This window comes from Megalobrama amblycephala, linkage group LG16 (genome assembly GCF_018812025.1).
Source record: "Megalobrama amblycephala isolate DHTTF-2021 linkage group LG16, ASM1881202v1, whole genome shotgun sequence".
Lineage (NCBI taxonomy): Eukaryota > Metazoa > Chordata > Actinopteri > Cypriniformes > Xenocyprididae > Megalobrama > Megalobrama amblycephala.
In genome coordinates, this window is record NC_063059.1 from 10,280,253 (window position 1) to 10,298,146 (window position 17,894).

Consider the following 17,894-nt stretch of genomic DNA (forward strand, 5'->3'; position numbering starts at 1 on the left):
GGTGTCCCCTGAATGTGTCTGTGAAGTTTCAGCTCAAAATACCCCATAGATTTTTTTTAATTCATTTTTTTAACTGCCTATTTTGGGGCATCATTATAAATGAGCCGATTTAGGGCTACTGGCTCTTTAATTCTCGTGCTCCACGCCCACGGAGCTCGCGCTTGCCTTGAACAGTGCATAAACAAAGTTTACACAGCTAATATAACCCTCAAATGGATCTTTACAAAGTGTTCGTCATGCATGTGGCATGCATGCGTCAAATTATGTGAGTATTGTATACTGTTATATTGTTTACGTTGATTCTGAATGAATTTGAGGCTGTGCTCCGTGGCTAATGGCTAATGCTACACTGTTGGAGAGATTTATAAAGAATGAAGTTGTGTTTATGAATTATACAGACTGCAAGTGTATAAAAATGAAAATAGCGACGGCTCTCTTGTCTCCGTGAATACAGTAAGAAATGATGGTAACTTTAACCGCATTTAACAGTACATTAGCAACATGCTAACGAAACATTTAGAAAGACAGTTTACAAATATCACTAAAAATATCATGATATCATGGATCTTGTCATTTATTATTGCTCCATCTACCATTTTTCGCTATTGTTCTTGCTTGCTTACCTAGTCTGTTGATTCACCTGTGCAGATCCAGACGTTAATACTGGCTGCCCTTGTCTAATGCCTTTCATAATGTTGGGAACATGGGCTGGCATATGCAAATATTGGGGCGTACACCCCGACTGTTACATAACAGTCGGTGTTATGTTGAGATTCGCCTGTTCTTCGGAGGTCTTTTAAACAAATGAGATATAAGGAGGAGGAAACAATGGAGTTTGAGACTCACTGTATGTCATTTCCATGTACTGAACTCTTGTTATTTGACTATGCCAAGATAAATTCAATTTTTCATTCGAGGGCACCTTTAAAAAGTCTTAAATTCACTGAAGCATTGAGTTCTAGGTCTTAAATAATTTTAAACAGGTCTTAATTTTCCCACGTCCATGTAAGGCTCTAATGCTCATTGAAATGCTCTTTAGAATTTTTTTTTTTATTTATTATTCTGTGGTGTTGTAGTTCTTTCTTTGCTGTTCTAAATATAATCCGCTGTATTACGACTACAAATGAGACCAACATGCAACATATATTGCAGCCAATCAGCTTTTGTGTTATTGGCGCAAGTATCTTTTGGATTGTACCGCAGACACATAAAATCGATTTTATGCTTCAGCTAATAGACCTCCAGTTTTTTGCAATTCTGTGAAACATTTTAATCACAAAAATATATAATATTATCTAATTGAATAATCCCTGATTTATTTAAAGCTGCAATTCATTATTTTCACAAGGATACAGACGTCGTGCATGCATATGTGGTCTGTGTGAAAGCGAATCTTTCTTACCTGTCATCTTGCATTAGTGCCAAGGACCAGGCAAAGCGATTACGCAAGATTGATGATACCAAAATAAACAAGATTTATGCATTTTGTTTGTTCTAATGTCATGTATGGTAAATGTGGTATCCTAATTATAAAAAAAAAAAAAAAAAAAAATCTGGAAATTACCACCACAAAATCAGTCATTTTGATCACAAAAAACAAAACAAAATCCTGGTTGCACTCCGCTATGGGGAAGTGCACGTTTATCGATAGGCCTACTTTGTTCAATATTAATAAATTAATTTACTTTGCAAGTAATTTTGTGTTTGCATTTCCTATGCTTTTTTTTTTTTTTTTGATGTCATGATATACAGTAAGTCTTAAATTTCATTCATAATGGTCTCAAAAAGTCTTAAATTTGACTTGGTGAAACCTGCAGAAACCCTGTATATTGCATTTCTGTCAAGAGATCCTCCTAAATATTACACACTGGACATACTCAAAAAAACTCACAGAGCACATTCAGACTGTAGAAGTTGTTGACACCCTCGGACAGCACATTACTGAAGGCCTGGCAGGTGATCCTTTTCTTCCAGTGATGTGAATCAAGAATGAGGGACAGCTTACTGGTTCGGGACATCCCACCAAATTCAGCCTTTTTAGGAGACTGGTCAACTCCTTTCAGCCTGAGAGAGAGAGAATCTCAAGCTTACAACGTTATTTCTCATGGACATTTACAAAGAAGTAATTCAAAAAGCATCCCCGTGGAGTAACACTGCAAAAATAGACTATGAATATTCGATAAAGCCTTCCACAGTAACAGCGTTCACCTGCTGTGAAATCTTTTTGTTTGCCCAACATGCGTTAGGGTCCTGTGGGGACCATTCGACAAAACTAAAACCCTATAAAACTTGAAACGGACCACTCCTCTGCTCACAAACACTGTAGTTTTATAGCTGAATTTCTTTAGAGATAAAAGCTGAGCGTTTGGCTTGGCTGATAAAAAACTAAAGCTGATCTGCTCACAGTTGATGTTAAGGTTTTTTTTTTTCCAACTGGCTACATATTGACAGTTCCAGAGACAGACTCTAACAAGGTAATGACTTAGTGATCACCAGCTGCCAGTCGAAATCTAATACAGAAGTTAAAAAAAGGTCTTGGGATGGATTGCCAAACTGCCCATCAGCCTTTGCAAACATTTCACACTTTCCTGCTTCTACAAAGAGCCTCCTGCACAAATTCTGCTCTTTTTATACAGATACACATCACAAGTCATCTATTACTGCACACTTCTCTGCATTAAAAAACTACATGGGTCATTTTGGAGCCAAATTCATCTGAAATGCATTCCGGTGAGACTGAATATGATGTATTTGTCTGCGTTTTGTGCACCGAGGGTCAATGCTCTGCAGTCTATTGATGTGAATAAATCAGATGGGCGGTGAAATGCCCTTGGGATTGTTAAACTAAATAATACAGAATTAGCTGTGAGTGTGCATTTGTGCATGTGTGTAACGATGTGGTGATGCTTGTATATGTAAAAGTAAGTGTTTTAGTACATCACGGGGCCCAAACTCCAGCTGATATTTGCAGAGGGATTGCTGCTGCCAGCCAGGCAGTCCAGATCAAGTGTCTGACCCTTGCGCAGCTCCTTCTGCTTGGCCACGATCTTCACGCTCACTGCTGGAACTGATCGAGGGACAATACAAAGAATAACAAATTAGAATGTGAGTGGTGATTGCCATAGTGTAATATATATGTTTATACTACGGGGCTGTTGAATGCTCAAATCTGATTGGTTGTCGAACGTTCTAAGGTGTGCAATTATTTTCAGGGAAACACACAGCTAAAGTAGTTCTAGGCAGATTTGACTGCATTTTGAAATTAGTTATTTCAAAAGGTCCTACAGCCTACAACCGCAAAAGAAACAAAACCCATAACAGCACTGACCGAGCAAATAAATATAGTTAACAATAGGATGTTTTGAGGTGTGGTAACCATAGTATAAGTGGAATAATTGATGATGGGCCGTTGAATTATTAGAAAATAATGCACACCAGAGGTGTAACTTTATATTACCATCTCAGGCGTGCATTATTTTCTAATAATTCAACGGCCTGTCATTAAATATTCCTTTAATAAACCCTCGGATTATATAAAAAATATCTTAATTTGTGTTCTGAAGATGAACGAAGGACTTACGGTTTAAGACGACATTAAGGTGAGTAATTAATGACAGAAATTTCACTTTTGAGTGATCTAACCCTTTAATTAGTGACTAGCAAACCCTCATGTATTTAAGAGATAAGAAGTACAATAACTGATATGGTTTTGCATGTACACATTAGAGTATCATGTGAGTGGGTTTTAGAAACATACACAGAACCCTGAGTTTGGTTTGGGCAGATATAACTTTCTTGGCTTTGTTGGAGGAATCACAGCGGTAGGTGGCCAGATTGTCGCTGGGCTGGAGGGTGAGAAGGAGATCTCGTGACACACCACGCTCTGAAGACACCTGCTTTGATGCGGTCGGCACGACTTTATTGTTCTGTAGTACACACACACATTCATGTAGGATTATTTAATGGCAGGAATAACAAAACATACTTGTTACTAAAAGGCAGTAAACAAAAACTTTCATATCACTACACACCTTCAACCACACCAGCTGACCTGTGGGATTTCCACCACTGGAGAAACAGACTAAACGAAGAGTTTTACCAGCGTGTAAGAAGACGTTTGGTGGAGGAGCATCTAACCACACCTTCTGAGGAGGATCTAAGTAAAAAAACAATGGAATAAGATGAACAGACTTTACTAATATTCCAGTCAACACAACTGCATTGAAGAGATGTTTGAAAAAGAATGCATCATTATGTTTGCATTTATTTATTTCAGATAAACTTTTACCCAAATTACAACCCGAATTATGGAAATGGGCGTTTTTTTTTTTTAATTTGAATAAAATGAAAACTAAAAGACTTTCAAATCACATGGGCCTATATTTTATTCACAATAGAACATAGATAACATAAATGTTTAAAGGGAGAAATTTTAGACATTTATCCACTAAATGAGCTCATTTCAAGTTGATGCCTGCTACAGGTCTCAAAAAAGTTGGCACAGGGGCAACAAATGGCTGAAAAAGCAAGAAAATTTTAAAACATTCGGCTGGGAGAACATCTAGCAACTAATTAAGGTAATTTATATCTGGTCTGTAACATGATTAGCTATAAAAGGGATGTCTTAGAAAGGCAGAGTCTCTCAGAAGTAAAGATAGACAATCTGTGAAAGAGTGCATAAAAAAGATTGTGAAATACTTTAAAAACAATTTTCCTCAATGCCTAATTGCAAAGGCTTTTGTAAGGGTGGAACTCCTACAGGGGTTCAGGCTGTAGGGTTTGCCGAGCAACTAAAGAAACTTTATCAGCAAGATGGTAGAAAACTGTACATTTCTTGTCTATTACCACCCACTGCAACTTATACCAACGATGGAAATAAGCGCAGTTATAATAGCAAAATATGTGGGAGAGCGTTGCTATAGTGTGACAATATTGTATTGCAATAGGGAGCACATTAATGTTACTAAATCAAAACTAGTTAGCACATCATTTGTAATTGAAAGGGTTTAATGACAATATCTGATTATGGTTACACTTAAAATAATCACTAAATAGATGTATGAGATGATAAAATCATATACCATTAATCGTACACAGCATGTATGAAAAAAGTTACCAGAGAGTCAAAGAAATCAAAGAATCAAAGAAAGAGCAGAGCATAAAAAAGAGACCTGAGCAACAGTTACAATCTTCTTTTATCCCTTCCTTGACCACATGACCAAAACTTAAATGTGAGACATTCAAACTGACCAATCAGAAGATTAAAACTTCCCCCACTGTACTAAAGGTGTGACCATTTGTAGACCCCCGATGTACACACATCTTGGCCTACAGGGCTTGATCACTATCAGCACCTTTGAGCCTTCCAAATGGCCCTTGTAACAAGAGGGAGGGCGTTGAAACAGTAAAGCAAATGTCTTTGTTCATTTTAAAATATCTTTAGATATTTTCAATTCTTACACTTTACAAATCTCATCATCTACAGTGCATAACACCATCAAAAGATTTAGAGAAACTGGGGAAATCTCTGTGCGTAAGGGACAAGGCCGAAGACCTTTATTGGATGCCCGTAGTCTTCGGGCCCTCAGTCGACACTGCATCACTCAATGGCATGATTGTGTGCCCAGGAATACTTCCAGAAACCACTGTCGGTAAACACAATCCACCGTGCCATCTGCAGATGCCAACTAAAGCTCTATTATGCAAAAAGGAATCCATAAGTGAACATGGTCCAGAAGCGCCATTGTGTCCTGTGGGCCAAGGCTCGTTTAAAATGGACTTTTTCAAAGTGGAAAAGTGTTCTATGGTCAGACGAGTCCACATTTGACATTCTTGTTGGAAATCATGCCCCTGTCCCAACTATTTTGAGCTGTAGCAGGCATCAAATTTGAAAAGAGCTCATTTTGTTCCTAAAATTGTAAAATTTCTCAGTTTAAACATTTGTTATTTTATCTATGTTCTATTGTGAATAAAATATTGGCTTATGTGATTTGAAAGTCTTTTAGTTTTTATTTTATTCATTTTTTTTTTAAGTCCCAGCATTTCTGGAATTCAGGTTGTACAATGGAGTCAAGACATACATTTCAGAAATCATTTAAATATGCTGTTTTTCTGCTCAAGAAACATTTCTTATTATTATCAATGTTGAAAACAGTTGTGCTGCTGGAAACCATGATACAATCTTTAATTATTTAAAACAAACAAACAAACAAACAAACAAGCAAGCAAACAAACAAACAAATGGTAGTGTATGTGTTCCCTGGGAATCAAATACCTTGTCATTGCTAGCAATATGTGTAACAGCTAAGCTGCTAAATTTAATTAATTAATCAATCAGGGATCATTCTGCCTAAATGTTAGTTAAAAATGTTTGTGGTTGCTCACAGTAAACGATGAGATTTTCAGATCGAACACTAGAGAAGCGGGTGCCTTTATTGAATGCCTCACAAGTCAGAGGAAGACCGTTGTCCTCACGTGACACTTTATGCGTCAAGTTAGACATCGTCATCATCCCACCATTATCCCCCTGCAACACAAATATTTCATATGAGACCTTCCATTTTTACTGAGCACAATATATGGTCCTCATAAAGAGCTAAAAGAGTGGAAACATTAAATTATACCACCGTGATACACTCTCTTTGACGGTACACATTCTCGAAACTGACCATGTGCACCAAATGTTTGATCAGAGATACTGTAGTTCATGTGATTTGACATATGGCAATTAAACACAAAGAAAAAAACAAAAGCGTTGGAATACATTGTGGCTCTTGTATCTTACTAAATGTGTAAACATATGAAAGTGTGGAAAACATAGCAAAGCCACCACTCTGAAATGGTTTTAAAAGTTGAATTATTAGACTATTTGTTAGTGACACATTTGATATTTACAATTTGGGATCGGCGAGGCTACAAATGGATCGGGAGAAGTAAAATAATCGTAATGACACTACAAATATGAGGATTTTTTGGACAAAATGTCAGTTGCGAAAAGCCTTGAATTGGAGGTGGGGATGGGGGGATGCAAATCGGGAATAAAATCTTCAAGTATGTGGCCAGCATAAGGGTGTCCCACAGATGGCGCCACGAGCACTGTCAGAAGCAATGTAATTCTACACATAAAACAAATGTAATCAGACCACCACCCCCACCCACACAATTTTTTCTCCGATTCACGTGGATTCATGTGGGTGATACTTTTCCGGTCAGGAAATGCAGAAATCCATATAAATATGGAAAAATCACATCCCTGAAGCAGTTTCACAATGATATGTCACAATAGGGAAAAAAAGACGATAACCACTTCTGTTTCATGCCGACTTTAATTGGCAGAGTTTTTAATTCTGCTCATTTGCTAAGCTCTAATTTACACCTGCTCAGAGAGTTGACCCTGGCTTCACGGTTAATTACGGCCAAACTATTAGAAAATATCATAAAGAGTAGCTCGGAGTGAAAAAAAAAAAGGAAAATAATAAATGAACACCGGCATGTAAATGAAAGATCAGATGTAAAACACCTCCAAATGAACAAGGAGTGTCCTGTGAAGCGCCGAGCAGCCTCGGGTCGGCTTTTATTCACTTATGTTTCATTCAAATCAACCTCTAGAGAGGAAGAGCTGGAGATTAAAAAAAAGAGAGACTCTAAAAGCCCCTGATCTCACAGAATATTATGTAGTAACTAATAGAATCTAAAGTAAAAGCACAGTCTTGATGGAGACTTTGAATCACTCTCGGTTCAAGGCTCGCCGGCTTTATTTCACACAATAATTGAAAAAAATATTCCTTTAATCAAGCGCTACACCTCACGAAGCCTTTCGTGATGGTAGTTTGTATTGCTGATGAACCTATTGAAAGCAAGATATAGAAACAATTTTAGAGTGTTTTATAATTTCAGTAACAGTATATGGTCATTTTTGTAAGATCCTCTATCTTGACTGTTAAAGGTGCCATCGAATTGAAAATTGAATTTATCTTGGCATAGTTGAATAACAAGAGTTCAGTACATGGAAATGACATACAGTGAGTCTCAAACTCCATTGTTTCCTCCTCCTTATATAAATATCATTTGTTTAAAAGACCTCCGAAGAACAGGCGAATCTCAACATAACACCGACTGTTACGTAACAGTCGGGGTGTACGCCCCCAATATTTGCATATGCCAGCCCATGATCGAGGCATTAGGGCAGCCAGTATTAATGTCTGGATATGTGCACAGCTGAATCATCAGACTAGGTAAGCAAGCAAGAACAACAGCGAAAAATAGCAGATGGAGCGATAATAACTGACATAATCCATGATATTATGATATTTTTAGTGATATTTGTAAATTGTCTTTCTAAATGTTTCGTTAGCATGTTGGTAATGTACTGTTAAATGTGGTTAAAGTTACCATCGTTTATTACTGTATTCACGGAGACAAGAGCCGTCACTATTTTCATTATTAAACACTTGCAGTCTGTATAATGCACAAACACAACTTCATTCTTTATAAATCTCTCCAACAGTGTAGCATTAGCCGTTAGCCACGGAGCACAGCCTCAAATTAATTCAGAATCAAATGTAAACATCCAAATAAATACCATACTTACGTGATTAGACATGCTGCATGACAAACACTTTGTAAAGATCCATTTTGAGGGTTATATTAGCTGTGTGATCTTTGTTTATGCAGTGATAGAGCAATTAAAGGGGCCGCAGCCTGAATCGGCACATTTCTAATTATGCCTCAAAATAGGCAGTTAAAAAAATGTATTAAAAAAAATCTGTGGGGTATTTTGAGCTGCAACTTCACAGACACATTCAGGGGACACCTTAGACTTATATTACATCTTGTAAAAAAAACGTTTGATGGCACCTTTAAGTGTTAAGTTGAATACCTCAGAGATGGTAACATTCGTTCTGTTGAGCTCCTTGAACCCGAGCCACCAGCGGATATGGACCGGCGGATTACTGGAGGAAGTGTAACAGCTCAGATTTATCTCCTGTCCCTCCACAGCTTCGAAGGAGCCCAGTAACGTTACCTCAGCTGGCTCAACTGTGAGCAAAAGTGATTACCACAACAGAAAGAGAAGCAAGATAAATGGACAGTCAGCATATCTTCCCAGCAAATTGTTTAAACACGCTAGTCTTGCCACAAAGGATTTGAGGCCATTAAGATATGTTCTCTTGATCCTCTTACAGTTCTCAAATAATGATCTAGCTGATCAATGAAATGGTGAGAGAAGTGTCTAGAGAGATCTTCTAATAAATTCCTAAATGGTATCAGTATTTGTGTGCACTCAGATGTATTCTCAATAACCCTATATGTGCCAATGAAAGTAAATTTGTGATAAGAGATGGTTATTTGACATTTAGAATTTGTTGTGACAAGACCACCGTTACAAACCATCGTCTGTTAATGAAAGATTACAGAAACGGCAAGTAGCAACAAGTACTGACCTGATTTACTTGTCAGCCATGATACAGCCATGTGTAATTGGCTTATGGTAAGTGACAGTGTGTCATGAAAGATCAAGCTTTTGTTTTAAGGCTATGCTGAAAACTACAAGGCTTTTGGCCTTCTTAGAAGTTTGATGGCTTTTTGAGCAGAAGATTACATTTTACTGACTACTCACACAAGACGGTGAGAGTGCGAGTGAGGGACATCGGTGAACGAGACACTTGGTTGACGCTCTCGCACTGCAGCACAGCATGATTGTCCTCTGGCTTCACCTCCATTTTCAACACGCTACTGGACATACGTGACACAACGTCCACCTCCCAGCTAGTGGACAGGACTTCTCCATTCTGAGAAAAGATGGCACAGACAGACTAAGATAATGACCAACTGATCGACAGACAGATAGATAGAAGCCAACTTTACTTGTAGAAAAAGACATTTGTGTCTGAAATCAGTCATCCAGTCAACGCCTTTGCAGACACTAACATTTGCATTAGCTGAAAATTATTAGAGATGTCAGGACTGACACATTTTATCAAAGTAAACTGAGAGTCTCCACTGTGAGTCTGTCTGCGGGACACTACATGAATTGAAAAGTAGATGGCTGCCTAGACTTCACTTGCAAATGATTTAAAGCTTGACGTCTTCTCTCTGTCTCTAAACACAGTCGTTTAATAAAGTTCTTGGCTGCAGCTCTCAGCTTTCCCCTAGGCTTGCTGAATTTAGTCGTTCACTCACAAGCGTACACACACACACACTAACTAAATAAATGATTGAATTAAAAAAATACATTTACCATAGTTTCTTAATGTTCTATTTAAGAGAAGAATTTACACAAGGGCAGTCCACTTAACATTACCCGAGAGCCACACTCAGAGTGTATTTAAGAAATGTTGAATGGCCTTTATAAAAAAGCAGTGCTTTTGTTCATTCTGTGCTCTCAGCACTGTCTCTTTGTGAACATATGCACACTGTTATCTTGAGTTAGTCCTCTGACACAGTCTCAGCAGAATTTTCAGTGGCATTGAAGCTTTGCATCACATTTATTAAGTTGTTTGAGATGCCAATGCTTCATAATTTCTGAGGTTGGGAAAATTTAAAGAATATAAAACCACTGGTGCTCCTGTCAGATCCTAGCTAGCTTCAAATTACTTTAGTAAACCTGCGTTCCACCGTGACCTTACTCTGGCATTACGTTCATGGTAATTGGCCTGCAAAGTATTTTGGTAAACAGCTCTCACATGGTTGAATGATGCAACCCATAATTTTTTCATCTAACAGCTACCTGCTTAACGTAACATTCGGACCAATTTATCTAAGTGGCACTTTCCATGAATGCAGTACACTTTGGTGTCCCATGACTTTTTAGACTTTTTTGGATTATGAACTATTACATATGCTAGATGAACTATAAAATGAACATAATAGCTACTTTTAAACTAACCCTCCACACAAAAATAATGATTTTGCTTCTCATACCTTAGAGGTTTTAACCTTCTTAACTATACTGCACCAAAAATAAAATCATAGATTTCATTACTTTATTTCAAGCATTTCATCATTTTATATTTGACAGTCTGCTGAATATTCAGTGTTTTGTACAAACTTATTATGCTAAATTTTCTACTTTTTTAAATTATTACCTATTTAATATACACCGATCAGGCATAACATTATGAGCACTGATAGGTGAAGTGAATAACACTGATTATCTCTTCATCATGGCACCTGTTAGTGGGTTGGATATATTAGGCAGCAAGTGAACATTTTGTCCTCAAAGTTGGTGTGTTAGAAGCAGGAAGAATGGGCAAGCGTAAGGATTTGAGTGAGTTTGACAAGGGCCAAATGTGATGGGTCAGAGCATCTCCAAAACTGCAGCTCTTGTGGAGTGTTCCCGGTCTGCAGTGGTCAGTATCTTTCAAAAGTGGTCCAAGGAAGAAACAGTGGTTAATCGGCGACCGGGTCATGGTCGGCCAAGGCTCACTGATGCACTTGGGGAGCGAAGGCTGGCCCGTGTGGTCCGATCCAACAGACGAGCTCCTGTAGCTCACATTGCTCAAGAAGTTAATGCTGGTTCTGATAGAAAGGTGTCAGAATACACAGTGCATCACAGTTTGTTGCGTATGGGGCTGCATAGCCGCAGACCAGTCAGGGTGCCCATGCTGACCCCTGTCCACCGCCGAAAGTGCCAACAGTGGGCATGTGAGCATCAGAACTGGACCACGGAGCAATGGAAGAAGGTGGCCTGGTCTGATAAATCAATATTTCTTAAAATTGTGACACACAGGAAGTGACATCATTTGGACCCTTTCTGCAGCATGGCAAACAAACTTGGTGTTCAATGCATTTGTGAACTCTGTTAATCTATTTTGAGTTCAAATGGTAACACTTTACAATAAGGTTACATTTGTTAACATTAATTAACATGAACCAACAATGAAAAACACTTCTAAAGCCTTTATTAATCTTAGGTCATTTTAATTTCAACATTTACAATTACATTATTAAAATAAAAAGTTGTATCTGTTAATATTATTTAATAGACCAGAGCTAACATGTCACTGACTCATTAACACATTAATGAATAAATACTGTAGCAAATATATGGCTCATTGTTAGTTAGTGTAATGATAACTATCAGTGTTGAGGAAAGTTACTTTTAAAAGTTGATGCATTACAATATTCCATTACTCCCTAAAAAAGTAACTAATTGCGTTACTTAGTTACTTTTTTATGGAAAGTAATGCATTAAATTACTTCTACATTACTTAATCTCATCTGAGTTTCTTGTTTTTTTTTATAATAATGAAACAAACAAACAAACAAAACACTAAAGTTAAATTACTAAAGATAAATTAATAAGCCTCAGGCTGAAGAAAATGGATCGCAGAAGAAAAGAACGCAGGATAAGAAAATTCAACACTCTTACTTAATCAAAAAATAAAAATAAATAAATAAATAAACAAATTAAATAAATCTGATGTTTATCTAAAGCCATTTTTACTTATTAGTATGGTTGAACTGGATCATTGAAGGTCAGCAGCAATGGTTTAATAAAGTGAGATTAAATACATGAAGTATATTTGTGTAATTTAACATTTAATTATTGCGGGTTTTATTAATATTCTGAGTTTGCCTGTTTTTATTGATTTTGGTGAATACTGAATCTGTTTTGTGCAAGTGAGTAAATGTATGCTCACATTTATTCTAGAACTACACAGCACACACAATGTTTCTGCATTTACTCCCAATTTCTCTCAGCATGGGAACAGGAGAGCTGTCAGTCAATACATGGGAAAATAAAGTAACTTGCGTTACATATAAAAAAAAAGTTAGATATATTCTTATAAATTTAAAAGTAATGTGTTTCTTAATTAGTTACTTGAAAAAAAGTAATCTGATTACTTGTAATGCGTTATCCTAACACTGATAACTAATGCATTACCTATTATTATTATTATTATTATTATTATATTGTAAAGTATTACCAATCAAACAAAAATTATTCTTTAATTTATGGGAAATACACATTTAATCAATAACTACAAGTCAAACACAAGGTCTTGTTCTGTATCCTATTCAAGTAAAGGTAAAGGCCAAGTAATTATTTCTGAAAAGGAAAAGGGCAACCGAGGAAGAATTTCTTATATTTCTCTCACCTTAATCCAATGCAGAGTGGCTAAAGGGTTGCCTCCATACGACATGCACACCACCCTCAGAAAGGAACCAGCTTTGACCTCTTCATTTCCTAATCCTATGATCACCGGAGCCTGCGGGGGAACTGAACGAAGGAATTCACAAGAAAATGAATGGTTACAACACCAATAGACAGAAGTTTGAATCATATGTATGTATTCGCAGGCATCGCAGCACGGCTATTCTTAAGAAGAAATGAAATGAGTACAGTTCATGCGTGAGAAGGAGGGAATTATTATTAAAACAAAAGATCTTGCCTTTGTTCTGTGAAGATGGGCATCTTTTCATGTTAGAGCCAGTCATGAGAGATGAAATGGAAGAAGAAGAAAGAGCAAGAGCAAGAAAAACGACCACAAGTTTCAGCATCAAAGGGTCAGAAAGAGCATGACTCTATTCTAGTCCTGTACAACATTGTTAAATCGAGAACATTTCACGCCAGTGCAGCGGGAAGACATCGCTTGTCCCTTTGATGAAACCATTAAGAATAAAGAGCGACCCACACACTGGCACCAGTCCATAAACCAAAATAACAGATGTTTAAACCGTAATAAGGCAATGTGGAACATGAATAAATTACAGTGGAGCTGAATAATACATTTGCCATAAAATAAATTATGGGGCTGGGCCGCTCTTTGTTATTGCCCCAATCAGTTTAGAAGCGAGCGCGATGGACGGATGAGAGTCTGCCATGACAAAGTGCCGTCTTGCTCACAATCTGCCGCAGATGAAAATGGCCAGTGGAAAGTTGGATTTGATGGGCCAGGCGTGCTGAGTAAGACAGCGTTGCTGGCCATCGGTTCTGCTACATTAGCACTTATTGCACTGGCTGGGCGGTAATGGAACCATGAGCTGGGGTGAGTGAAAGGGGGGCAATGTTTTAAAGCATAAATTTAGTGAGCAGAAAAAAATGGGATCGGCATTTCGGTGGAAGCTTATGTGTGTGAAATGTATCATATCACATGGAATATGGGCATTAGGCTGCATCGGTTTTCAAAGCTCACCTAATGACATAACAGATAAGCGTATAAACTTAACATGGAAAAATGTGTTTTAAAACATGATGCCATAAACTGATTTGAAAGGACTTTGGGGTTTCAATTTAAAGTCAATATGAAATGGAAATCAACCCTACTTGGTACAAAATGGCAACTTGAAATTGTTACCTTAAAGGGATTGTTTACTCAAAGTTTGCACAAGAAAAGATATTGTGAAAAATGTCTCTGTGTTTCTTGTCCATACTATAAGTCATTGGGGTCCAATATTGTTTTGAACCACATTTACAGTACTTTCATTATACACAAATTTTCTTTTGTGTTCTGCAGAAAGAAAAATCATACAGGTTTTAAAAGTCATGAGGGTATGAAGCCCTTTAAAGGGTTAGTTCACCCAAAAATGAAAATTCTGTCATTAATTACTCACCCTCATGTCGTTCCACACCCGTAAGACCTTCGTTCATCTTCAGAACACAAATTAAGACATTTTCGATAAAATCCGATGGCTTAGTGAGGCCTGTATCGCCAGCAAGATAATTAACACTTTCAATGCCCAGAAAGCTACTAAAGACGTATTTAAAACAGTTCATGTGACTACAGTGATTCAACCTTTAATGTTATGAAGCGACGAGAATACTTTTTGAGCACCAAAAAACCCCAAAATAACAACTTTATTCAGCAATATCTAGTGATGGACGATTTCAAAACACTGCTTCATGAAGCTTCGAAGCTTTACAAATCTTTTGTTTCGAATCAGTGGTTCGGAGCGTGTATCAAACTGCCAAAGATTTCAGTAAACGAGGCTTCATTATGTCATAAGTGTTTCAAAATTTCAATGGTTCACCACTGGGGGGCGTGACTTTGGCAGTTTGATGCACCCTCCGAACTACTGATTCGAAACAAAAGATTCATAAAGCTTCGAAGCTTCATGAAGCAGTGTTTTGAAAGAGAGAACTTTGCATTCTCTCACAAAACAATTCCGTTCTCACAAGAATCCATTGTGTTCTCTAGCAAAATATTTGCGTTCTCCTGATAATCTATGCATTCTCTCGCAAAACATTAGCGTTCTATAGCAAATGTTTTGCGTTCTCCCAAGAAACTTTGTGTTTGCCCATGAAAGCAATGAAATATAGTTTGCCTCCTACCTCATATTATTTCCATCACAAAAGCTTTGCGAGTGAACGCTCACTCTTTACAAGAGAACATGAAAGCACTGAAATATATTTTTTCCTCCAATGACTCTTTAGGGGCTCCATATGAGGATGAGTAAATGATGATGAATTTTCATTTTAGGTTGAACATTTACTTTACCATTTTTGGGGATGAACATTTATTTAACCATTTTTTGGGGTGTACATTTACTTTACCTTTTTTTGTTTGTTTTAGTGTAACCTAATATATTTAGATGTAAAACTTGCATTTTTTGAATAACAGTCATGCAAAGACCACTTTTTGCAATCCAACCAGCTCTAAAAGAAACAAATCAACAGTTTTTCCTCACTGAATTTCACATTGTGGAAATGAAAACGGCTTGCAAACAGCATTTCATGTCGACTTTAATGGTATTTCTTGGTACTTGTTATCGTCTCAGATTGAAGGGGAAATTTCTTCCCAAAGTGAAAGGACAAGGAGTACTACTTGACAGGAAAAAGGCCCAACTGACTATGAGTCACAAAGCTGTGGCTATGAACTTGGCACTATGTGAGCAAAATCTATGACTTAAACTCAAAGTCTTGGTGATTTTCATTATTCACAGTGTGTGCTCCATTTAATTTAACTCTGCTTGAACTGAGATTTCAAATACCAAATACATTGGCTCTTCACATCATGAACATGAATAAAAAAAATGCATATATCATTAAGAGTACTCAATTGTAAACAATTTACACAATGAAGGGTTCTTACAGTATACCCTCATGGTCATGCCAGTCTCAAGAGCTCGAGGGCTTGCTGGGTTCTTCGCTCGACACGTCAGCCCCCGTGCGTCGTCCGAGCTTCGTGCCCTGATTCTGTAAGAGAGAGAGTGGGGTTGACTTGCATTAATGCATTTCACACTGTGGCACTTTCTCATCCCGAATGTTGCCACAATTACCCACAACCCCACTGATCTCATAACTTTACTCCATTTGCCAGCCTGGAGCACTGCCAGTGTACACTTAACTGTACCTGGCTTCCAAGATTTGATTGTTCAGCACTACCTTTTTCAAGAGTGCAGCGCAAGTGGAATGAAGTAGATACACGTTTCAGATATTCTGACATAACTCCACATGGATTTCAGGATTTGCCTATTGACTAAACATTTATGAGGCTGCAGGTAAAAAAAGTCCTTGGTCAATCTAGGTAAGTATGTTGCATGGAAAGCTGAAAAGAGGTTTTAATAAAGAAAACATGCTTTTATATCGCTACTGAAATTAGGAAATTCATACAAAAATGAAAATTTCATTGTCATTTTGCACATCATTCCAACTGCTATGATTTTCTATCTTTTGTGGAACACAAAACGAGACGTTAGGCAGAATGTCCAGGCTGCTCATTTGCATACAATGAAAGTGAATGAATACTGAGGCTGTCAAGTTCTAAAAATGAAAAAAGTACCATAAAGTGGCACTTTGGTGCTATATTTCAAGTCTTCTGAAGCCACATGACAGCTTTTCATGAGGAAAATACAGAAATTTAGGTCATAATCATTTCCTCTTGGCTGTAGCTCTCAAATCTTATTCGCAATTGTGCACAAAATTCAAACTTGCCAGGTTAAAACGCAAGCATCATTTGCTATGATGTGTCATGACTGACCTTTACATGGCACATTTGAATAGTTATTTATTTATTTACAAAGTTTTGGGTCAGTAAGATGCATATCTTCATATCTTGCATATATATATATATATATATATATATATATATATATATATATATATATGCATTCAGAAAGTATTCACAGCACTTTACTTTTTCCACATTTTGTTATGTAACAGCCTTATTCCAAAATAAGCACAAGTGTGAAGCTCAACATCCATAGAAATGTAATGAAAAGGCTAACTCCGCGACATGATAGCACAGAGCGGATCATATGCACAAGTCGGCGCATACCAGAAAATGTATTGGACCCATTTGAATTCTGCACAGAATGCTGTATTTTAAAGCGATATTGAGGAGATTAGGAGGAGAAACAGTTAGAGATTAGAAGGCAACTGAGGCTTTACAGAGTTCAACGGCTCTGGCCGTGCATGATATAAACAAAATGCTATTGGCTATTTAAAGGGATAGTTTACCCAAAAATGAAAATTTGATGTTTATCTGCTTACCCCCAGGACATCCAAGATGTAGGTGACTTTGTTTCTTCAGTTGAACACAAATGATGATTTTTAACTGCAACCATTGCCATCTGTCAGCCGTATAATGCGAGTGAATGGTCACACAATCTATAAGAGTCAATAAACACGCACAGACCAATCCAAATGAAACCCTGTGGCTCGTGGCGGCACATTGATATCCTAAGACACGAAACGATCGGTTTGTGCGAGAAACCAAACAGTATTTATATATTTTTTTACCTCTAAAACACCACTATGTCCAACTGCGTTCAGCACTCGTTTAGTAAGGTCTGATCGCGCTCTGACAAAGGCAGTGATGTCTAGCACTCATTGAAGAATATGTGCGAGACATCACTTCCGCTGTCAGAGCGCGATCAGACCTCACCAAGCGAGTGCTGAACACTGTTGGACATAGTGGTGTATTAGAGGTAAAAAAATATATAAATACTGT

General features: G+C 37.4%; 1 protein-coding gene across 1 annotated transcript in view; it reads right to left on the minus strand.

Moving 5' to 3' along the window:
• Positions 1-17,894, minus strand: part of nphs1 (NPHS1 adhesion molecule, nephrin) — a 115,622-nt gene that overhangs the window by 43,515 nt on the left and 54,213 nt on the right. The window contains 9 exon segments of the mRNA XM_048161845.1: positions 1,892-2,064; positions 2,938-3,067; positions 3,758-3,926; positions 4,032-4,156; positions 6,385-6,526; positions 8,879-9,036; positions 9,617-9,788; positions 13,101-13,222; positions 16,035-16,138. Coding sequence (XP_048017802.1) covers positions 1,892-2,064; positions 2,938-3,067; positions 3,758-3,926; positions 4,032-4,156; positions 6,385-6,526; positions 8,879-9,036; positions 9,617-9,788; positions 13,101-13,222; positions 16,035-16,138 — 1,295 coding nt within the window.